This window comes from Pituophis catenifer, unplaced genomic scaffold (assembly GCF_029215685.1).
Source record: "Pituophis catenifer annectens isolate HBS135680 unplaced genomic scaffold, rPitCat1.0.hap2 SCAF_3, whole genome shotgun sequence".
In the NCBI taxonomy this organism is placed as follows: Eukaryota; Metazoa; Chordata; class Lepidosauria; order Squamata; family Colubridae; genus Pituophis; species Pituophis catenifer.
This window is the reverse complement of record NW_027256883.1, coordinates 63,337,192-63,361,847: the sequence shown is the minus strand read 5'-3', so window position 1 is coordinate 63,361,847 and position 24,656 is coordinate 63,337,192. Positions and strand designations below refer to the sequence as shown.

General features: G+C 37.2%; 2 protein-coding genes across 5 annotated transcripts; one reads left to right on the top strand and one right to left on the bottom strand.

Annotated features, from left to right (window-relative positions):
* Positions 1-2,683: 2,683 nt before the first annotated feature.
* On the bottom strand, positions 2,684-13,962 carry LOC139315937 (probable 2-ketogluconate reductase). Of its 3 annotated transcripts, XM_070942447.1 has the most exons (7): positions 13,875-13,962; positions 12,765-12,921; positions 8,376-8,754; positions 6,100-6,271; positions 4,448-4,626; positions 4,190-4,286; positions 2,684-3,070 (listed from the first exon to the last, which is right to left on the bottom strand). In XM_070942447.1, exons 2-7 carry the CDS (start codon positions 12,900-12,902, stop codon positions 2,914-2,916), a joined length of 1,122 nt encoding a protein of 373 aa, XP_070798548.1. In that variant the 5' UTR covers positions 12,903-12,921; positions 13,875-13,962; the 3' UTR covers positions 2,684-2,913. The 3 variants fall into 3 exon arrangements, with proteins under 3 accessions (XP_070798548.1, XP_070798549.1, XP_070798550.1); XM_070942448.1 differs by lacking the exon at positions 12,765-12,921 and having other exon boundaries at positions 13,875-13,960; XM_070942449.1 differs by lacking the exons at positions 12,765-12,921; positions 13,875-13,962 and adding an exon at positions 10,735-10,913.
* A 474-nt stretch (positions 13,963-14,436) lies between these two features.
* TXNL4A (thioredoxin like 4A) lies at positions 14,437-24,195 on the top strand. Of its 2 annotated transcripts, none has more exons than XM_070940657.1 (4): positions 14,437-14,537; positions 16,508-16,681; positions 22,034-22,137; positions 23,839-24,195. In XM_070940657.1, exons 2-4 carry the CDS (start codon positions 16,529-16,531, stop codon positions 24,008-24,010), a joined length of 429 nt encoding a protein of 142 aa, XP_070796758.1. In that variant the 5' UTR covers positions 14,437-14,537; positions 16,508-16,528; the 3' UTR covers positions 24,011-24,195. The 2 variants fall into 2 exon arrangements, with proteins under 2 accessions (XP_070796758.1, XP_070796759.1); XM_070940658.1 differs by lacking the exons at positions 14,437-14,537; positions 16,508-16,681 and adding exons at positions 16,909-18,746; positions 20,108-20,190.
* The last annotated feature ends 461 nt before the right edge of the window (positions 24,196-24,656 follow it).

Below are 24,656 nucleotides of genomic sequence, written 5' to 3'. Positions count from 1 at the left end.
TTCATAAACTCCATCTGGACCGCCAATTACGTTTATTAATGTATATGGTAACTCCTGTTTTTCCGCAATCTACTTAAACAAAACCAACAGATATTACTTTTACGACACATACTTCTATAACAACAATATGCAATTATTAATGTACTGATCTTAGAAAAGTGTATTGATAATAACATTTTAATCTTTAACAGTTTTTGAGAGATATCACCATTAAAAATAATGTTCTTTTTTTACTGATGTGAAAACTGAGACATTTACTTGTTCTCATTCATTGAAATTATCACATTATACAAAAATACACATGCAAGATACCAGGTTTAAAAAAAAATGCTGCTATACTGCTTCTGATATAGCACTTAAAATTGCCCCCTTTGCCCCCCTCAAAGCTCCCCAATTCTCTCTCCATTTCACTTGATTCAAAGCACAAGTTTGCCAAAGATGATCAATGGCAGTTTTTGTTCCTCTTTTCCCATCTCGACAAATATAAATTACCTTGCTAAAAGTATCAGCCATTGCACAAAACAAGGCAGCTGTGCTTGCTTCTGAATTGTTACTTGTTTCAAAGACTCAAAGTACAATTTGAGAAGACAATCTTTAAATAACTCCCAGCCAGAGTTCCAAAGAAGCCAACAGTAAAGGACTTTGGAATTTAGAGAGTATACAAAGTTTTCGACCTCTATTTTATGTTCACAACCAATTTAACTTTCAAGGTGGAGACTGGCTCAGTTTATCTAGGAAGCTTGTACTGGTGAATGAGGATTTGAAGAGAGAGATCCTAGTTTGAGATTTTATTGTCCTATTTATGTAAACGGAGTTTCGCTCTTTAGTGAAATTCTTAATTGAAGGCTACCGCCTCTCATAATGTTTCTATTGGTTATTTCTATTTTGGGAGCATTGTCTTAACCAGGAAATAGCTATTTTAAACTAGAATGTAAGAGAAAAAAAATATTTATCCTAATCTTCAAGAGTACGCTACTCCTTTCAGTTGAAATTACTTATACAATAATAGAAAAATCAGACAACTGGTATTTTAAACAAATATTTAAAAATGGTAGAGCACCAGCATATCAAGAAAAGAAAAGCCTTTTTTTTCCCTGAATCTGTAAGTCTCTTGAAATTCAAACTTTAATGTGCATTCTGAATTATCCAGATTCTACATAATTAAAGCTACAGTAGTCTCACTTCTATTAACAAAGAGATCTTTCATAAGAAAAGGGCAAAGTTTAATGGGGAATTTTGAATCAAGCTGTAACTTAATAAGTTATTTGTTAAACTTTCCTCTCTTAACCAAATACAGTTGGATTATGGTATTGATCACATTTCAGTCTTTGTATTTCGGTTGAATTCGTCTACTTAATTTTCTACTCATAAAGTACAAGTGTAGTTGACTTTGGTGGGCTTATGCCATTTAAAAAACAACAACCAAATGCTAGAACCACAATGCATTTCTTTACTGGATATTAATTTCATTATGTTAAAGAAATTATACAGGTACAAACAGAGAGCAAAAATACTGCTTTTTTTTACTTCCTAAATATTGCATGAGTATTCTAAGTTATCATTCAAGTCTCTTTATAGATCAGAATAGTTTGAAAATATTGATCCTATTTGAAAATACTACATTTTTATTAGTTTTATATTGCTGATTTTGGAAAATTACACAAATCAAATTAAAAATAGAAGAAAAATCATCAATAATTAAACATATCTTTTAATACTAAAAGTACATTTTTCTTTGAATAATTGGAATGTAAAGGTATGGACTTTTGCTTTGGTTGCAAAATAAGTCACAATGGGCTTTAAAGGTTTATATACTTACTGTGAAGTGTTTATCCAAGTCTAATCACCTATCTTATTTTGTAAACAGATTGCTCTTATTTTTACAAATGTTGCATTTGTAAGGTTTAAAGTGCATTGTATTTCTTTCTCTTCCTGTTAGCAATACAAGCATATATTTTGGTTCCTCTTCCTGATTTCTAAATTATGTTTTGAAATTTGTTTGTTCCATTAAAAACACATAAAAACCAAGCTGGTTCAGAACAATTTGTTCTTAAATACCATTATATAATCAATTATATATCATTAATGGATTCAACTTTTGAATGTCATGAAAAATTTGAAAGTTCAGCAGTCACCACTTTCTAGTCAAGATCAGAAAGCTATGTCTTGATTCACAATTATGTTTGGCAATATGTTTGCTTGTTTTTGTGTCAATTCAACCATAGCAATTAGTTAATCATATATATATGGATTAATGGGTTGTGTGAACTCAGTCAACTGGGTTTTATTCAATAAATGTGGGTGAATAACATTTGACATTTCTAAGTAATCTCTCATCTAGTCTAGCAAACCAAATGGGCAAGGCAGCACCATTTGTTATATTTGGGTTGTGCTCTCTTCTTCGTGTAATTGTCAAAAGATGGCAACAATTATCTGTAGATTAAGAATGCAGGAGAAAGATCTTTTCAAACATGAAAACAACAATCTCAAATAATATTTCTATGCTGGAACTATTCAATTTTTTTTACGTGTGAACCTTGATGGGATGTTCAACAGAGCCCTACACCTTAACTCTTCTGAATTTGTTGTTCTCATTTTCCAAAGAGGTGTATCTGTTTGTTAGAGATAAAAGGATGAAGGAATCAGAAACCCAACCACCATGATAAAAAATCTCAGAACAAACTTTTTTCCAATGAGATTTTATTCATTTATTTTATAAAATTTATTTGCCATCTGTTTTGTTTCAAAGTGACTCTGGGTAGCTTAGAGAATTAATTCAACTACAAAAAATAATCACAATCACACATTTTGAAACTGATAGGAGTATGTTGTCTGGCTATCTGTCATGATTCTCAGAGGTTAATGTCCTGTTCTTGATAATTCATGATTTTTTTTTGTATGTTCTCCATCAAGTCATTTGGAGATCACTTCACTAGGAATGGGAAGATCATTGAGAACTGCCAGGATGTTTTCCACTGCTTCTTCTGTCATCATGTGCAGGGCTTGGTCTGTAGCAGTGCCAATGTGGGGTGTTATGATGACGTTCTTCATCTGCAATAGCAAGTGATCTCTGCAGAGAAAGCAGGGCAGGATAATTTAGAGTCACCTAGCCAGGGCAAATTGGAATTGGAAAGCAACTGCTTCAAGATGGAAACCAACAAAAAAGGGTACTAGCTCCTGCTGCCCAGTTTCTGCTATGGAAAGCTTTCTGTGGAGTAGTATCCATACTATCCAAGAGGCACAACCTGCAAACAGCCATTACTTGCTGCTTTGCTATTTCAATCGCTCTTCCTCTAGAATTACTCCTGCTATTTCAAAGAGAAAAGGAATCAATCTCACAAATGTCTGCATTGGGATGATTGAAGAATGAAATGTTAGAAGCAACTGTGATCTTTTTTTAAAGACCAAACCTTTAAATTACATTTTGTGTATGCCAAATAGACACCTTCTCAAAACTTAGATTATTTATTACACTTTTATCCCACTTTTTCTTTGACAGCTCAAGGCAAACCTGGGTGTATCATCTCACATGATATTATCCACATGACAAAAACCCTATGAAATTAGTTGAGTTGGGAAAGTAACAGGTCAAAAGTCATCTACTGGGGTCAGTCATTAAATGGGAACCTATACTCAGACTTCTTCAGTTCATTTCTAATATTTCAAGCACCACACTACCTAAACTAAAAGGAAAAGGGTGGCATAAATTTAAACTATTGGTGTTTTTGCTATTTTTTTAGTGGATCTTTGTTGATTAATGCGAAGAGCTGCAGATTTAGAGGCGACTTTATAGAAAGTGGGTCGAGTATGGAATGAAGAGGTATCTGGTTTATTTTAGGAGACAGTGATAAATTGTTAACAAAGCCACTTATGGAATTTTTGTGAGAAACTAAGAGAAATATAATTTTGATGTTGGGATTTGATGATTAGAATTATATGGGATTATAGAAACAATGCACACTACTGTTAATTTTAGAGTAAAAGTTGGAAGTATTTTTTTTATCTGTATGATAAGGATAAAGGATAAATTGGCTGTACTAGTCTGACTATAAACAGACAGTAAATTGGGCCAACGTAGGAGTTCCTATATTAAGAATGTTCTTCTGAATCTATACAATATCATCATTATTTATTTCATGCTGGATTTATTGTCCTTTTATTCTGATCTAGGAGTATTGTATTATTTTACCTTGGCAATGGCTCAGGGTAGGTCACATCCAGAGCTGCAGCCTTAATAATCTTATTCTGGAGTGCTTCTACCAATGCATCCTGGTCAACAACTGCACCTAAGGGGATTTTGGAATGACACAAATATATTTTGCATGACTGACATTTTATCAAGAAATAATCAAGCAAAATACAGAATACAGACCCACCAAGAAGGTTTTTTGAAACCATCAATGGCTTAAACAACAGAAATGTACATTTGGATAGTGTTGCATCCTACCTCTGCAGATATTGATGAGTGTGGCTGTGGGTTTCATCAATTCTAGCTCTCTTTTTCCTATGAGATTGTGGGTCTCTGATGTCAAACTTACAACCAGCATCACAAAATCAGACTGTCGAAGCAAGTCATCAATGTTTTTACAATACGTGGCACCAACCTCTTGTTCTTCTTCCTCTTTTCTGGAAGAAATAAATGTGAAAACAAACTTTTAAAAGGGTTTTTCATAGTGGAGTTGTTTTGGAGTGTAATCACTGAACAGCATAAATAAGAAATATTTTAGAGTCATGGGGAGCTTGCTATATTAGGTCTAAAGGCAGAACCCCACACTTTTCTTCCTATTCAGTGCAACCTATGGCAGTATCTGTGGTTCTTCTTGACTTGCATAACAAACTTTTTGTTGTTCCAAAAATAATTGCTGCAGAGTATTTGTTAAATCTGCTTGTTGTTAGTAACAACTCAAAGTTCACACATGTAGCTTACTCTCCATGATTTTTATGAAATATAGATTTGAAGAAAGCATGTTTTTGCATACAGCATTATTTATATATCTAACCTCTTTTTTATTATCAACCTGATGATGAATTAGATCTTAAATTTGATCCTAGAGAACATTCTTGCCAGAAACAGATATAAAATTAAAATAGTTTGGGATTATTGAGTTTAGAATTTCATGATTGCTATTCATTGGTGAAATGACATCTGGGTAAAGCCATGTGAAATGAGGAATATGTGCTGATATCTCAGAAGCCATGCTCCAAATTTCTTCAGACCAGATCTAAAGTGAACTTGGCAACAGAGTTCACTTCTTTATTAATTTGTATTTAGAGGAATGGAATGTCCACAATTAGTCACAAACCAATAGCTTAATAACCTGTGGATTTAATTTGCCTGAATGTTTATGCGTTTCTATTGCCATTGTAACAACACTAAGGAAATATATGCTTCATTGGGCCAAGTTCCTGCAAACATACTGTATATAGCAAGGATGTCAAACTCAAGGCCCGGGGGCCAGATCCAGCCCACGGGGTGCTTAGATCTGGCATGCAGGGCCTCCCTGGAAACAGCAAAGAACTGGATCGCAGTGCCTCTGCCAGCGAGGGCAGAATTCGCAAGGGCCGCATGTGGCCCTCTTGAGCTCTGTTTTCGCTGGCAGAGGTTTGCAGGAGGCCGTTGCAGCCAAAAACGGAGCTCGCAAGGGCTGCATGCAGCCATCCTGAGCTCGGTTTTCATTGGCAGAGGGTTGCAGGAGGTCATCACAGCTGAAAACGGAGCTTGGGAGCCTGTTTTCGCTGGCAGAGCACTTGGGCCACCACAGGTGCCCCCCAACAGAAGTGTCATCACGCTGGCGATGCCCACCCTGGTCCCCCAAGGTCAAACACAACCCCTATGCGGTCCTCAATGAAATGGAGTTTGAGACCCCTGGTATATAGCATTCATACTTTCAGTTCTAGTCTGGTGCTTTGGCCAAAGATCACTGCTAAAGGGCAGTTGGAAAATATTTTTAAAGGCTACTAAATGAGTTTCAAACTTAAATCCCAAAATATATAATATATCCTAGCTTGCCTATCCTGCCCTGCCCTGCCCTATCTCATATCAATCATACCATATCATATCACATCACATCTACAGTATACGTCTCAAAATACATGTACCTCCGGTTCCTATTGTGATAGAGAATCTTCATGTCAAAAGCCTTTGCCCTCTTGGCTACTTTATAACCAATGTTGCCCATTCCAATGATACCAAGAGTGGCCCTGCTGACTTCTACTCCTAGCCAATTAACAGCAAAATGCGTAGTATCTGGAGATGTTGCCAGATAACAACCTACAGCACAAAAATAGAAATTGAGTAAAACAATATTAAGCGGGATATCTATTCTAGTGGGATAACATTATTCTTCTCTTTCTCTCTTCTAGCTTCCTAGTTCTTTCCTATGGCCATAAGCAGCAGTGGTTAGATTTATTGTCTGCTTATTTGGGATTTATCCATCTCCCTGGATTTTGGCCAAAGAGGAAATCCCTCCTCTTTCTGATTTTCAAGTATACAATTTCTGCAGAAAAAAAACTGACAAATAGATGTAATTTGTCTTGTGGTGTTAAGGGGCAAGTCCTTGATGAATGTTCAGAAATATTTTGATTTATATTACATGTTGATATTTACCTAATTAACTACTGCAGAACATTGTTACAGAAAAAAAAATAAATCAGAGAATAAATCATGCATGTTAGACAAAAATACAACAATGCAATTGCTTAATCTCAACTTGTTTTTAAATTTATTTAACAATTTTTATAATCTCCCAATCTTAATAGCGTTAAGAAAAAAAAAGTACATAGAGGATTGAAACCATCATGTTATCCTTTAGTATAAGATTCACATAATACTTTCCAGAGTGAATATTTCTTTCCTATTATTTTCTTCCACTACAGGTAGCCCTTGTTTAACAACCACAATTGGGACCAGAATCTTGGTCAACGAACAGAGTGTTTGTTAAGTGAGATGTCAGGTGACTTCCCACATGACTGCTTCGCTCAACAACTGCAATCCCTGCATTCATGGTTGAGGTGATTAAGCAATTGTGTGGGTCTTTAAAGTGGATTGAGTCCCAGGTAAGGAGTGCGGGATGCCACTTGTGGGTTGAAGGAGACTCTGGGAGGCTCTGTTTAGGTTTTAAAAATCCTGTCTGTGGAAATCCAAGTAGGACTTTCAGCCCCTGAGGGAGAAATACTTGTGGATGGCCAGCAATGGGCCTCTGCCAACCCCAAGGCTCCCCATGTTCTTTCCTTATCACACTGCCTCTCCACTCAGGAGCTGAAAGTTCCCCACTGTCCATGGAAGTGGGGAACCTTTGATGGAATGCAGGAAAAAAAGTCCATATCTTCAAGATCTGAACTCTGTTTCTCCACCCCACTGCAGGACTTCAGCTCTCCTTCGCACCTGGAAGGGAACACCTTTAGCAGGGTGCATGAATGGAGCTCAGACTTTCAGGAGCTGAGCTCCATTCCTCCACCCTTGCAAAGGAGTTTAGTTCCGCTCAGCAGGCAGCTCTTTCAGTCAGCCCCCAGAGACAAAAGGGAGTCCTCTCAGCAAGTGACCACCGTTTGCAATCTTCCCTGCCAGTTTCTCCATTGACTTTCTGGGGAAGGAATTCTCACACAGGGGGGAATATAGGTATAGCCTGGAGGGCTTCAGGTTGAATCACATCAGATTAAAGTATTCTAAGTGGCAGGAGTTAAGTATCTCTAAAAGTCATGTGAAGGGATCATGGGTATTATGTTATCAATTTTACAAAGGTATTTGTTGCTTTTTTACAGCTCTAATTCTTTCTTACTTACCAAAGATTACTAACAGAGATAACAACATTTTCAATATATATGTTATTGTTTAATATTTCTTAAACTTTTCTTTGTAAGGAATTGAGCTGAACAAATAGTTGTCAAATAATTGGGTGACTTTCTAAAGATGCTTAAAGACTTTCTAAATATGCTTATTCAGAAACATGTTGTTCTGTTTCTCGATTTTGGGAGTCTACTAATAAAACAGTCACAGTTTGCTATACCACAGTTTGCTATAGCTTCAAAAAAGGAATTTGAAGCTATTTCCTGATGTTTTCTAACAAAAGTTTTTCTACAGGGAACAACTTGACATTCTAACTTCAAGATGGTTTTGGGACCCAAATCAGGTCTGCTGACTATAGCTGACCCAAGGATAGTGCAGGGAGAGTATTGCTTAGTACGCACATTTAAAACATCCAAAGTATATTCTGCTTATACTTGTTCACACCATTGAATAGGTCCAAATCAACAATATAATTTGGTGTTACAATTATAACTAGTTGAAAGTAAGTATGTGAAGAAGCAGATGGTAGGCTTGAAATAACTAAAGGGAAAATCCAATACTGGCCGAACTGCAGAAGAAAATTATTTACCTTCAACTAATCTTCTGGCAGATGCTAGCATTAATGCCATCCCAATGTCCGCAGTAGAATCAGAAACAGCATGCGGAGTATTGGTCACTTTAACGCCAAAGCTACCAATTAATTTCAGATTCAAATGATTCACTCCTACTCCTGAGTTTCCAATCACCTTTAAATTGGGCAGGCTTTCAAGAAGCTCCTGGTCAATGACTGGAAGACGCTCAAATACAAAAACAGATTTGATCTTTTCATGGAGTTCTTTGCTTTTCTGAAATTCCTTCATGGTGATGAGATTAAAATGCTTCTTGAGAAACTCTACATGGCTTTCTAATACACCAGATGTACCGCCTATTCCAGAGATCAGCACACTGGGCAGTTCTTTTTCCATAATCTGAAAGAGAAGATAACAATCAGAAACATTTGATTGAGAAAGCAAGTGTTAAGAGGTATTTTTTTTAAAAAAAACTTTTAAATAACCAAGGACTGAAGCTTCCTGATCCTGGAAATTCGAGATCAGGAAAGAATTACTTGGCTTTTCACATTTGTATACCTATAAAAATAAAACTCTGAGTGGGAAGAACATATTGGCTTTTAAAATACTATTCTTTTAAACCACTATTCTGTGGACTCTGTAGATAATATTCCCTAAAGAATGGTGACATCTTCTGTTACTGATCTTAATGGACATATAGCAATTACTGGGAATAGGTGATTAGATCCCCAAATCCTAAAATATGAAGGGTTTTAAGTAGATAACCATTATGTATTGTACTGCATTATCATGTGTAGTAATTTTTATTACATTTCTGGGCCCAGGTCAAATTGTTCGTATTAGCCTATACATCTTAAATAGCTTGGAGTCAAGTATTTCATCTCATAAACCAGGACTGCACAGCACTTCAGATTCAATCCCTGGAAGACACTTTAGATTATGCCAAATCACAAATGTAGCACAGAAGCTGGATCTTTCCGTATAATATGGATAATCTACTGCTAGTGGTCAATACATTCCCATTCACATCAAAGGCAGTTTGAAAAGATAATTACTAGGTGTCACTCATCTATTTTTATCTGCTCCCTTATTATGCAGTAGCTGAAAAATGGTTCTGCCAGATATTTTGCTTTTAGAGCTGGCCAAAAATCCCAAAGTTTCTTAAAATGATCTAATCGCATTACTTGAGATGTTGTCCTCCACAGCACTTAAGATTTTGAGAACCTGGAACAAGCTGCACTTCTCAGATGGTTATACTTGGCTTCAAGCCTATTAGCTACTGTCCCCTAAGATAATAATGCCCTCAGTCAAGTCTTTCTTGCCCCAATGGATAAAAAGCAACTTTAGCTATTTTTAATCCATGAAATAAATCCAAGCAGATAATTAAGTAATGTTTTTGGAGCCTAACCAAAATGCCCCTTTTCAATAAATAATATGAAATACATTTTCTTTTATAGATTGAAATTAGGTCTGTAGCAATCTTGATCTAATTCAGTATATCTAGGATACACTGGGATCTTCAGTGTGGTGCCAGTGCACATCAATGAACTCCTCAGTGTGTATAACTTTCCCCCTCCCTCAATAAAAACAAACCAACCAATTCCTTTCATTTTAAAACAGCTAGCTGCCAAAACACTAGCCAACAGGTTCATCAGTAAGGTCTCTCAGCCCTATGTATTTTCAGGAGTTTTCAGGAAAAAAAAATATGATTGGCTCATCTCAATACTTTGCTAGGAAGTGTGTCCGTTTTCCCAGAAAAAGACAAGGTAAATTGGGGTGGTATGTAGCATCTTGAGAGTAAGAAGGGGTGGCAGGGAGCATCAGCAGTTAACATTCTGATACATTTTGTAAATTGTGAACAGACAAGGCAGGGGTGAAATCTAAATTTTTTTGCTACCGGTTCTATGGGTGGGGCTTAATTAGTGGGCGGGGCTTGGTGGTAAGGTGACTGGGTGGGCGTGGCCAAGTCAATGTCACTTCTTTGCCCTTTTTTAACCTACAAAACACAACACAACACAACTGGCTCACCCACAATGTAAAAGCAGCTGTGCTAGACCCAAAATGGCCCCTGCAACAAGCAGGAGCCTCACACAGGCACAAAAAGCCCAAAAAACCAACTTTCACACTTTACACACACAAAATTCCACATACAGCTTTGTGAGATTTTGTGTGTTTGTGTAGTTAGAGTGAAACACTACAGAAACACACTAAATCTCAGAAAGCTGCACAAATATTATTTTATTTTTATTTATTTTTATATAAAAGCAGCTAAATTTAAAATTTCCTAAACTTTAAATGGCTAAGTCTAAAAAAAGAACAACTAAAAAAAACCCCAATTAACTATTTTTTTTAAAGCTCCCAAAGGGGAAAAAAACTTACCCAATAGAACAGGGGTCTCCAACCTTGGCAACTTTAAGACTTGTGGACTTCAACTCCCAGAATTCCTCAGCCAGCTTTGCTGGGAGTTGAAGTCCACAAGTCAAGGCAGGCAGGCAGGCAGAAAGAGCTTTCTCACCGATGAGCTTGATTGCAGCCAGGGATATTCAGTTGCTTGCTGATGCATGGATTCCGATCGGCATGCGATCAGCAGCTAAGGTAAGCAAAATAAACTTTTTTTCTTTTACATGGCTTTGGTGATCCAAGCTGAGTTGCCTGATTAGCAGGCAACTCAGCTGGGATGTCAAAGCTTGGCTGGTCAGAGCCATTTAAAAGGAAAAAAAGGCTTTGATGATCGCGGGGCTCAGCTGGGCATGGGGGGCGGGGGCAGGGATTTTTGCTACCGGTTCTCCGAACTGCCCGCCGCCATCACTACCTACTCGCCCGAGCTGGTCCGAACCAGGAGCATTTCTGGAGGAAATTGACTACCTGGATCCTTACCAATCTGGTTTCAGGCGTGGCCACAGCACGGAAACGGCATTGGTCGCCCTAGTAAATGATCTCTGGCGGGCCAGGGATGGGGGTTGCTCCTCCATCCTGGTCCTTCTTGACCTCTCAGCGGCATTCGATACCATCGACCATGGTATCCTGCTGCAGCGGCTCAGGGGGATAGGGTTAGGAGGCACTGTTTTACAGTGGTTCTCCTCCTATCTCTCGGGCCGTCTGCAGTCTGTTTGGGCGGGGGGTCAGGGATCCTCCCAGAGGCCTCTCACTTGTGGGGTGCCTCAGGGATCGGTTCTCTCCCCTCTGCTCTTTAATATCTATATGAAACCGCTGGGTGAGATCATCCGTGGTTTTGGGGTGAGGTATCATCAATATGCTGATGATACCCAGCTTTACATCTCCACCCCTGACCACCCTAGGGATGCCCTTTCCGTGATGTCCCACTGCCTGGAAGCGGTGCGGGTTTGGATGGGGAGGAACAGGCTTAGACTCAACCCTTCCAAGACTGAGTGGCTGTGGATGCCGGCATCCCGGGATCTGGAGGTTCCATCCTTAATGATCGGAGGTGAAATCCTTGCTCCCTCCGACAGGGTCCGCAACTTGGGTGTCCTCCTGGATTCTCGGCTGACTTTAGATGACCATCTGACGGCCGTAACCAGGGGGGCCTTCGCACAGGTCCGTCTTGTGCGCCAGTTGCGCCCGTTCCTAGACCGGGATGCCCTCGCCACGGTCACTCACGCCCTTGTTACCTCTAGGTTGGACTACTGTAACACCCTCTACATGGGGCTGCCCTTGGGATGTGTCCGGTGGCTTCAGCTAGTCCAAAATGCAGCCGCGCGGGTAGTTACGGGGGCGTCTAGATACTCCCGTGTAACACCTCTCCTGCGTGAGCTGCACTGGCTACCGGTGGCACTCCGGATATGTTTCAAGGTGCTGGTGCTCACCTATAAAGCCCTTCATGGCTTAGGCCCGGGGTACTTGCAGAACCATCTCCAGCCGTTCTCCCATCGTCCTGTGCGCTCTTACAGAGTCGGCCTCCTCAGGGTGCCGTCGGCCAAACAATGTCGGCTGACGACCCCCAGGGGGAGGGCGTTCTCTGTGGGAGCCCCGACCCTCTGGAATGGATTGCCCACTGAGCTCAGGACAGCCCCCGACCTTCTTTCCTTCCGTCGCGAGCTGAAGACGTGGCTCTTCCGCCAATTAAACTGATCCGTTTGGGGGTACACTGGTATAATTTTAAATCGTTTTTAATTGGGTTACTGATTTTAATTTGGTATTGTATTGTGATTTGTATTGAAGCTGTCATTTTGTAAGCCGCCTTGAGTCCCTAGGGAGAAAGGCGGCATATAAATCGCAATAAATAAAATAAAATAAATAAATTTCATCCCTGAGACAAGACCCCCTTCATGACGGCCTGGGAAACTGTCCCATAACACGTTTTCAAAAATCTAATGATGATTCAAAGATGTGTGTGTCTTTAATGAAATCTTTAACATAGACTTTTGCAAGACTTTTTTTCTGGTACAAACCGTAGGCTGATATGCACTTAATAGTCTTCTCCCAGCGCTCTTTTGGGCAGTCTTGTAGTGTTGAATACAGGTAATGTTTTTCTTTGCCCATTTAAGCCAATATATCTCTGCCAAGTGAAAAGCTTTACATCTGAACATAATTCCCAAGTTTTAAATGCTGAAAAAAAATGTGTTAACATTAGTTTAAGACATAATAATCTGAATCTGGTCTAATGTGGACATTCAACATACAGACAAAGCAACGGACATTTAAAAAAATATATTCTGCCACACTCTGTAAACCCTGGAAATTTTTCATACAGGTAGTCCTTGACTTACGATTGTAATTAAGCCCAGAATTATGGTCATAAGTTATACCAGTCATTAAGCAGGTCACCAGATAACTATGCCTGATTTTACAACCTATTTTGCAGTGATCATTAAGCAAATCTGACAATTGTTAAGCAGATACTATGGTTGTTAAACGAATCCGTTCAATCCCAGTTTCCAGCAAAAATCTATCATAAATTGCAGTCCCGTGACCAGAGGATACTACTAACATACTATCCAAACAGTCACTGAATGATAAATTAGTCAACATTTTAGGTCAGCCTATGAGATGAGCCAATCAAAGTGAGTCATCAGAAATTAATTTTTTTTTCCAAGGGAAGATGGGGAACCTTCTCTTTGATTTGTCTACATAGAGAAAACAAACAACAGCTTTGTTTTAAAATCTCTGTTTAGTAGATCTAGATATTAATCTCTAGATATTAATAGAAATAGTTTGGTGTAGTAGTTAAAAAGTCCTGGTTTAGAAACTATGAGTTCTAGGCCTCCCTTAGCTAAGGCAAGACAGCTAACTGGGTGAGGGACTTCGGGCCAGTTACCTTTTTCTCTCAGCCCAATTCACCTCAGAGGATTGTTGCTATGTGAGGAACATAGGAGGCAAGAATATTAAGTAGATTCGCCTTGAGTTTTTATAAAAAAATCTACTAATACAGAGACAAAAAAGAGGCACAGCGAAACTACGCATGTTACTAATTATTGCTACTCATAAGCGTATACAAGAAGGCAAAGGCACACAGTCAGGCCGGGAAATGTGTTCCCGCTCTCCTAATGCTGTTTGCTTACGGATGGACCCGGAGAATCCGCCATAACGTGGGAAAGGAAGAAACCTAGAATTGCGCTAAACTCAGCGAACCGCCTTTTCCAACAACTGACAGCGAGGGAGGAAGAAGGGCGGGGACAGAGGCTGCCTGATATTTGGGGCGGGTTTTTTTTGTCACATATTGTGCCCTCAATAGATAGGATTCCTTCTGGCGCTGACACGTATCTGTCCGCAAGGGCATCCCCGGGCTAAACTTTTCCGGGTCATATAATATATGTGGGTATATGCATAATTTTATAGGAATGTATTTATTTATTTTATCATGTTTATGTAGTGTATATTAGAGGTGGAGGCCCTTTGGGAGCTGTACGCAATGAAACTTCATTTTAATGTATGCCGATTAGTGTACATTCAAAGTGACAATAAAGTTAGTCTAAGTCTAAGCTTTCTACTTGGCAGGCTTCTCCCGCTGACTGATCACTTTTCCTCTTAACTTCTTCTCCCCCCCACCCTCTTTTTTTTCTCCCGTTGTCCCTCTCCGGAAGTGACGGAGACAACGGAATGAATGTGACGTCGCTTCCTCTCCTTGCTAGCCTTGCGACACTCTAGGATTGTTCTTTGGCACGAACGTTGGTGGGCCTTCGGCCGTGGCCGTGGCGGGTTGTTTGCTTCTTTGTTTTTTTTCGGTGAGTGGTCAGTGGTGGATGATGAGAAAAAGGAGTTGTTGAACGCGGCGGTTAGAAGGCGGTTGAGCTCCAGGGCGAGCGGGAATGGTGCGGGTGGAGGAAAAGAGAAAGGAGGGGGAGTTAGGCGAGGAAGAAAAGGGTATAGATGTTCTAGAGTTGCGTTTTATTCAATCTTAGCCATTTTAAAATGTGTGGACTTCAATTCCCAGCGTTCTCCATCCTGCATGCTGGCTGGGGAATTCTGGGAGTTGAAGTCCACGCTTCTTAAAAAGGGCCAAACTCTAGAAGATGGCATGCTGCGTTCCAAAGAGGTTGGAGATTAAGATCTACGTTTTCTGAGGCTGATCTTTGAACTCACAAAAAATCCGTAAAACGTGTGTTGCTCACAACACTTTAAAAAAAAAAAAAAACCTGAAATCGCCCGCTTTTAGAGAGTTTCTAACTAAAAGGTCTTTAATTTTGCTGTGTCTTGTTCTCCAAGTTGTATCATTGCTCGATAAAATCGGCTGTATAATTGGTGTTCAAAAAATGATAATAGCCATCGCTTAACTAAATAAATAAAAAAAAGCAAAGTGCAAAGTTTTCGAAACTGAACCATGTATCAATATGCTGGAAACACCAAGATATCTAAATATCAACATGGCAGGTTTTGAGCGATTGCATGGACCTGGTCAGCTCCAAGCCACCAAAATTAATGACTTGACATCTTGCCTGAGAAACCTGCAGGAAAATCCATATTGTATTAACACAGAAATTCTGTCCCTTTCTGTCCGTCGTTTTCTGCATATTAAAAGAATGGACCGTCAAATTCCTCATTTAGGATAGCACTTAGCTGTGGGCTTGGGAGGACATTGCTGATGGAGGGCCAGAGATACTGCAGAATTCACATGCTACCTTACGTCAATATTGAGGAAAGAGACACTGATTTGGCAGTATTATACTAGTAATCCTGAGCTCTAGTGCCCTTAGCTTCTAGATAGTATAAAGTTTAAACCAAGTCTTCTCACTCTGTAGAGAAATATACAAAAAAGGTAATAATATTTTACCCTTGGTTTCTTATTCTTTTTGAGGGACAAAAACTAAGCATATTTATTTGGATTAATCCAAACATCCTGTATGAGTTGCCCTATAAGTGTATGCGTGGAACTGAAGGGAATACATTATTGACAACTGCAAATATAACAACAGTGGCTGCCTTTTTTTCTGTTTTAGGTAATATGAAACGTGACTAGTTCTCAGACCTCATGTACTTCAAAGAGGGACAAGACAGAACTTTAGGGGAAGAGAAAGTGAAGTTTCTGAAATTGTCATAAGATAATAATGCAAAAGAAACTTGTACAGTAGTTATGATTCCAATAATATTTTACATTTTTAGTGTTTGTCTACATAAGTAAATAATTATTAATGGAACAATTATTGTGTTCCATATAACAAGTAATAAAACTTATTTTAACAATATGTTTCTCAATAACTAAGTTTCCAGAGGGGTTACATTTATGGTTTTCTGGTCTTCAGAAATTTCTAGACAATTTTCACTATTGCTCTTTGATTCCCCCCCCCCCCACAAATATTCATTGTATTTTCACATATGCCTTATAAAAATACAAATAAAGCTGTAATATTTGTTTGTCAAAATTTACTTCATATTTTTCCATTTACTAAAAATGCAACTTTTTTGAGATGTGATTATGATCAGTCAATTACTGAGTATTTGCAAATCCCCTAATATTCCTTCTCTGGGCAAAAAAATATTCTCCGAGTTTAAAGGATCTATTTTATTTCACCAATACTAATTCTAATTATAAATAGTTTGGGAAGCTAATCTTAAATTAAAAATGGGATACCTATAAAACAACAGTATCTTGACCTCTTTATTTCTTTATCACATAAAATGATGTTATTTGGCTGACTAAGCTAACCCTTAGTGTAAACATCAAAATTATAAACAGCTTTCTGTATTTCTTTTACAGATCTGATACAAGTGTTTCAAGATGTCGTACATGCTTCCACATTTACACAATGGCTGGCAAGTAGACCAGGCCATTCTTTCAGAAGAAGATCGCGTAGTAGTTAATCGGTTTGGACATGATTGGGATCCAACATGTATGAAAATGGATGAAGTTTTATATAGTATTGCTGAAAAGGTATAATGTTTTAACTGATTTGGAAAAATAAAATGTTAATGTGTTTTAATCAATAATGTGCTGAACGTAGAATATGTGCTTAAGAAAAATGGTGTATTTCTACTAGACATATTTTTTAAAAAATAGCTAAAAAACTGCAATCGAGAAGTGTGAATTTTTTTCCTGAAAAATTCCCTTAAAGATTGGAAAACATTAAATACACCTTTGCACTCCAGTGACTTGTTAACTCACTGAATTTCACTATTTTATTTTTAGCTATGATGTCTTTATTCTGAAATATAAGAAATGCAATAACAAAAAAGTGAATTTAGATAAATTGAGAGTGTTGATTTGTTTTTGGCTATCAGTCATGTTGTAGGTGTGTGTGTAATCCTATTTGCTTAGGGACGATGTTTTCATATCCATATATAACTTCACACTATAAAAAGATGCAGTGCATTTACAGTTTTTTTTTCAAGCCACAGGTTTTTTTTCAAGCCACAGCCACTTCATCCAGCTCTGCTGCAATTCTTGCCCAGCATTGCTTCTACAGAAATACCCCAGAGGACATTATGTGTGTTGGAAGGTGGTATTTTAATTTGATGGAGGGTTCATGCATATGGGATGTATCTTATTAGAAAGGCAAAAATTTAGGGATGATATAGATGAGCAGTGAAAATAGTATATGAACTGTTGACAAGAGTGGTATGTTTTCTTAATTAGAAATCATGGTTTTTGCTCTCAAAAAGGTTTGGAATGGAAAGTGAATAATTTCCTTGCAAAAACCCCAAACCTGGCTTAGGTAGTACAGTTTATTATTATTTTTTCTATTTATTTTAATTGTTTTCTCTGAAATAGTTTTAAAGTACTTTATGTAACAATAAACTAGGATTCTCTTGATTTATTAATGCTTGTGAATGTACCATCTGTTTTGTGGCCACAGAAAGCAAATGTATAAAAAAAGACAGAAGTAAAGAAATTTAACTTGAAAGGACGATCTTCATTTCACCTGAAATTATAACCAGAAAAGTGCAAAATGTTTTTAGTTTGGACTGTTTTAAGTTTGTACCATGAGTGCTCTGTCCATCTTCCAGTCTTACTAGCTGTATTTTAACCTTGGCCATGTTTCAAGCTTGAAATATTTCTGGTGAGAGTAAAGCATCCTATTGTGGGCCTCAAATATTTTGTAAAATGTATTTTTTTATTGTGTGAACAATGTAGGGAAGATTGCTGTGATTTGATACTTAATCACTTAATCACAAATCATTGCAGTGATTTGATATTTACTTGATACAGGTAGACCTCACTTAGCAACTGCCTCAGGCAGCCACTGTACAGAGTTATGACAGTGATGAAAAAGTAACTTTGTGAGCAATGCCGATAAAACTTGCTTTGGACAGCAAGATGGATAGCATATAAATTTAATAAATAAATGAAATAAAATTTGCAGCATCTCTTAGCCATATATTTTCCATTATAATCATTACAGATTGCTCTGTATCTGACCTGTTTTTTTTTTTTTCTCCTCCCCACCCCCCCTTTCTCAGAGTGGAGAGATTGCCTAAACAAGCTACCTATTCCTGAGCTGCTTTTCTTCACAGCACAATGCATCCCTAAAAAGTGCTAACCACAAGTCAACAAGACCCACTCTGGGACCTTAATTAGTTGATTAGAACCTTTTGCCTGGTTGCAGATTCACAACTGCTTCCTTTACCTGATAAGACTTTAATCAGTTCCACACCTTTGGTTTTTGCTTGCTCCTGTGTTGCTGGGTATACACTAGGCAAACAGTGCTAGCATGTTCTTTTTGATATGTACTCTCCATTGTGTGCCTGCTTACTCTCTTGTAATCCCTTCCTTTCCAAGGACAAACATTAATTCTCTTCTTGTTTATTATCCCAGCAGAGGGATGAATGTTCTCTTGAGTGAGAAAGTTGGGGAAAGGGGATATGGTATAAGTTTTGTCCTATTACCTGGCTTCCTCATGTATCGAATTCCAGAAACTTTCCCCTGGCTGTTTGGGGGTTTATCCTTCTGACTTTGTAAACGAAAGGAAAGTTGAAGTAAAATTATAAACACAGTCACGGTGAGTTTCCACTTTAGCATCTTAGTTGCCAGTCCCAATTGTGGGCGCTAAAGGAGGACTACCTGTATTGTATTGCCTACAGGCTATAACCATAAAATTGCACATTGTGGTTAAATTTTTATACAATTCTACTAGTCCACAATTTGGTATATTTGTAACTATAAGCTAAGAAATAGGTTGCTGTGGACAGAATTCTGCTTATGAGCAAGACAAGCTCAAATACCAGCTTGTAAGGATCTCTTTGAAAATATGCTCCTGAGAGTTAAAGAGCTGCCTTGAAATGTAGGAAACAATTTGGCTTTGTAAGGCAAAAGAATTGAATGAATAAATAAACAAACTATATTCTTCTTGCTTTCTTTTGTGAAAGACATTGTTTCCAGAAATTTTCCATGAACTGAAAAACTTAAGGAAAAGTTGTAATTTTATTTTATGTATGGTTCTACATTATAAATATGCAATTTTAAAAAAATAATGCATTGAGGAAAATATTTAAACTTCTGCATAAATTAAGAAAACCATGCAAATAGCAACAATGACTTCTAATTTGTATTGTTTCAGCAGAAAAGGACAATTTAGTTTTATTAAACGGGAATGCAAATTACTTAAGCACTTGTATATTGCCAGCTGAGTTCCTAGTTTGTAGAGAATCAAATAATAATAAACTTGAAAATTATAAAAAAGCCCTATTAAAATTTCAATTTAAAATATGTTTTCAGAGCTTTGTCCAGCAACTTTGTTAATCTCTGTTTTTTTAATGGGAATTTTGGGGCTCATTATGGCCATTGAGAATGTCTGACTTTTCATCATTGCTAGATGAACTAGTGGCAACCAAAGAAAATCTCAACACTTTTGTTAGAGTAAGCAAACTGAACTTAAGCTATTTAGGACTTTTAAAATTCAAAAGAGATAATGTTTAGACAGTCACCATCTCTTTGTACTTCATCTAGAAATAAAGCAGCAACCAGCAGTCATTTCAGTAGAGAGAATATGGTCTTGCTGAGTTATGCAGACATTAGTTTATTCATCAAATTCTATGTAAGCTAAAATTTCTAAATTAGATATAAACGGTCTTCAATATACTACCATACAATAATGTGCTAGAATTGAAATATAACTTTTGGTTTATGTTGATCTTTTTTTAAAAAATCTAAATATTTTCATATTTGTCAAAGAAAAAAAATTAAACATTGCCTATGTAACTGCTTCAAGGCTGAGTTAAGAGAAAATATCACTTGAGATACTGGGTTGAAACGGGTCATAAAATAATAGGAATTCTAGTAACTTGGCAGATGATTTGGCACTTTAACAGAGGGAAGAAAGAGAACAATATAACTTTTGTATTTAAAAATCTCCCTCTGCAGAAATAGCAGATTAGAGAGGGTGACCCTTCCTCATCCTCATGGTCGGGCTTATGAGCCCTGTTTGGATATCGCTGCTGTACAAAGTGAGTAAACAGTTCCAGTTGTACTACTTATTTCTATATTATACCAGACTGTTGACATAGTGCAGTTGCATTTTACATTTAGGAAAAAGCAGTTAACCCCCATCAACATGGCCTGTTTCAATTCTGGTAACTTCTTTTCATAGACAGTTTAGTCAGTAAAGCATTTTCTTCTGCTGGTTTGTTTTCCTTCTTTTTTTGAAGTATGAATACTTTCAGGCTTGACACTTCTATCTTGAAGGTAAGACAGGTAGTGAGAGACAGATTCTAGACCAAAAATGGTTTCTTGTGATTGAGGCAAAAAAAAATGTACATTTTATCAAGCTCAGCTACTCTACCCTATCTATTCTTAAAGAGTTTATTTATCTCCCTATGGATTTTGTTTTTACTCATTAAAATTTGAGACTATACTTAATTGTTTCAATATCAACACAAAGGATGTATACTCTAATGAATTATTTTTACATTTTTAAAGATGCCTAAATGGGTTATGTCTGTGATATATAGTGGAAGATAAGATTAGTTTTCATTGGCAGGCTTATTGCATGTAAACATGACAAATATTTGTGAATTGTACAATACATTGTTCTTAAAATGTTTTAAACACTTTCTCATGTTGCTTCCACAAGAACTTTTTCTCAAGTTGTAAAGTTTGAATAAAAGAAAAATGTGATCTTTGAACCTTTAGATTATGTGTTTTATTCAGATTTCAGTTCAGTGGAGCTCTACAGGAATTTGTGAGGCTTACAGTATTGCTACTTTCTCCTGAATTCTTTAAAAATCAATTAATGCAGATTGAGAGGTGGTGGAGAACTTTAAAGGAAATGGCATCCCCCACAAAAGGAAGAATATATTTAAATTTGATTCTCTATGTTGTCAAGTATATATTGCTCCCTATTTAAAATAAACTTATGGATTACTATCTTTAGATGTATTTTATATAATGCACGTTCAGTATTAGCAAAATGAATAAAACTGCAAAATAATTGCATGAGCAAAATATGAGGTTTAAGTGGTAAGTTAAATAATAATGTATACAAATATTCATTTCTTTATTCTGTTTGCACTTTCAAATATCTATACTCTAATTTCATTCATTGCCTTTTTATTTATTGCCTTTTTAAATGTTTTCCTAAAATTATAAAAATAGCTAAAACAAAGCAAAAATAGCTGTCAGTGCTAAAAAGGATTTTCCAGAAATAGGGTGAGGTGTTTGGTGAGTAACACCCAATAAGATGCACTTGCTTCCTTTAAAAGCTCGCATCTTGTATCAGCAAATATGCTTACTGCTGAAATCTCTGTGATTTTTTTATCACTGAAGGAATTTTATTCTGAAAGACACAAATGTGTGATATGAAAAGGGAGTATAAAATAATCTGATACTTCTGTAAAAAGTATTATTTAATATCAAAACTTATAGAAAAGCAGTGATCTGAACTCTGTTTATTGTTAGGAAATGGATGTTTAAAAATAGACTGGTGATGAATGTACTTAAATATAGCTGTAGTGGCTACCTGTTTCAAGCATGTTTTGTACATCTTTATGTTCTTATGTTCTCTAAGAAGTCAAAACCTATGCATGTCTTTCTGTGCAGGCTTACAATATATTATGAAAATAATTTATAAATATACTCTGTTTATTGTTAGGAAATGGATGTTTAAAAATAGACTGATGAATGTACTTAAATATAGCTGTAGTGGCTACCTGTTTCAAGCATCATGTTTTGTACATCTTTATGTTCTTGTGTTCTCTAAGAAGTCAAAATCTATGCATATCTTTCTGTATAGGCTTACAATATATTATGAAAATAATTTATAAATATATTACATATTCTTCTTTCCCTTAGGTGAAAAATTTTGCTGTAGTTTACCTCGTAGATATCACAGAAGTACCAGACTTCAATAAAATGTACGAACTGTATGATCCCTGTACAGTCATGTTCTTCTTCAGGTATATTTTCATTCTTTCATTGCTTTTTAACCTGCATGTTCTCAGTAGGGTTTTTTTCAGTGGTAGTGGGGGTTACAGTTCCTGCCTAATTGTGTATGTTGTGTAATATCATTAAGCTACAATCTAAACCTGAAAGTAACTTCATTGGGATTGATGTTGTTATGCAACTGATATTATAGCTTACTAGCTGGCAACAAACCGGCATTAGTAAGCATCATAAAGCAGGGGTGAAATCCAACAGGTTCTGACAGGTACTGCAGAACCGGTGGCGGAAATCTTGATTAGTTCGGAGAACTGGTAGCAGAAATTTTGAGTAGTTCAAAGAACTGACAAATACCCCTCTGGCTGGTTCGAGAGTGGGGTGGGAATGGAGATTTTGCAATATCTTTCCCCCAGGACTGGGGAGGGAATGGGGATTTTGCAATATCCTTCCCCTGTAATGGGGTGGGAATGGAATTTTTCAGTATCCTTCCCCTACCGCACCTGCCATGCTAAGCCCACCAAGCTAAGCCACGTCCACCAAGCCACGCCCACAGAACCAGTAGTAAAAAAATTTGAATTTCACCACTGCAAATGGCATTCCCTTATCATAGTCTTTGCTTGCCAGCTATCTGGTTTAGCAATCATTCAAAGTTACAATGGAGCGGAAAACAACACATAGCTTTGCAGTCAATCCTTGAATTTATCATTGTTGCAGTATCCCGCAGCCAATGTGGCTGCTGTTGGTGTGCTTTGCAACTGGCTTGCAATAAGCAGAGTTAATGGAGAAGGCAGACGTGAAATCATAAATCACGGCCATATGATGTTTCATGTAATGCCCGAAGGGGAACTGAGATCATAAGCTTATCACAGTCGCACCGTTTTTCTGTTTTGCAGTTGTGGCGCTTGGTTACAAAATTGCTGGTTGCAATTGTGGTCGTTAAATTCAGACTACCCATAGTTAGTGTACCTCCACTTGTCCCATATTTCATTCCTATTAGACACTGCTTTAATCAAAACAGGTCATGCAAAACAGCTTGATAGAGTTTGCAATGAAAGTGGCACTCCCAGTTAGAATTATGTATTGGTTTTTGCATATAGTTTACAGAACTATTCTGTATGTAGTTACTAAGAGGAAAAGGCCAGCATAACTATTGGCCTTCTGTAGCAGTCAGAGAGAAGAACTTATTATTTTCTGAAAAGAGAAATACTTCAGCCCAGTACATTCTGTAAGTGTGATGGAATGTAGTGGGCCATATTCCTAGGAGAGAGGGAGTCTTTTGTAGTCCTAGGAATAAATAAATTTGTGGAATTATTTTCTGTTTGGATATGAATATGGGAAATTCTTTAAATTGGTCATTTGAATTTGTTATATTTTTAATGTAACCTCCAAAACAACACAGTATGCCATGCTGAGGTATATCCCATGCCAGTTAATATAGCATTATTTCCAATAAGTATATATTGGTAATAACTTAAGAAAAAGAAAATTTACAATGTTAATAATGGGACATGACTACTTTCTGATCTTATTAAAGTCAACTACTGGGTTGGGATAACATTCCAGCCTGACTCCATCTGGGGAAAAAGGAAAGTTTGTATACGTATGAATATCTCACTGGCTATTCAAATATATACAGAAATACTTTAGGAGGTATGCATATAAAATGTTAAACAATAAAATAAATATTTGTATAATTATTTTTTTCTCCTTTCTTAAAGAAACAAGCACATAATGATTGATTTAGGCACAGGTAACAACAACAAAATTAACTGGGCAATGGAAGACAAACAAGAGATGATCGACATCATAGAAACAGTTTATCGAGGAGCTCGTAAAGGTAGAGGTCTCGTCGTGTCACCCAAAGACTACTCAACCAAATACAGATATTGACTTTTTGGCTGTTTATTTCAAGTCACGTTTCTTGGAAACTTCTTAAAACCAGACTTAATATAGGAAAATCTTCCGTGGTAACATTTCATGTGAATATATTGAACTGAGTAAATATGTTACCAGATTTTCATTGGAAAATGTCATTGATTTTGGAAATAAAGTTAAATTTTCTTCTGAATAAAGAACTTAAATGTGTCAAGTGCTTTCTAAAAACAATTCTATTTTTTTGATAACATTGTTTCTTTTTAAAAATGTTTTTACTCTAGGAATGCATACAAACTTCCAGAATAGACCAGTCATCTCTCATGCCAGTGTTTAAAAAGCTGCTGTAGATGCCTAATCAAATGAGCCTAGTTTACCTTTGGCACAGATAGTTCTGAAAAATTAATTTATCTTGCATTTCACATTTTCTGCTATAAATTGTCATGAAAGCCAGAGAAGAAACCTTGCTGGTGATACCCTGTTTCCCTGAAAATAAGACCTCCCTGGATAATAAACCCAATCGGGCTTTTGAGTGCATGCGCTAAAATAAGCCCCTCCAAAAAAATAAGCCGCCCTTGAAAATAAGCCCTCCCAAAAATATTTAAACACATGCGCAGCTGGTCCCCGCCATTTCTTCTGGTTAGGGTTAGGGAAACAGAGCTGG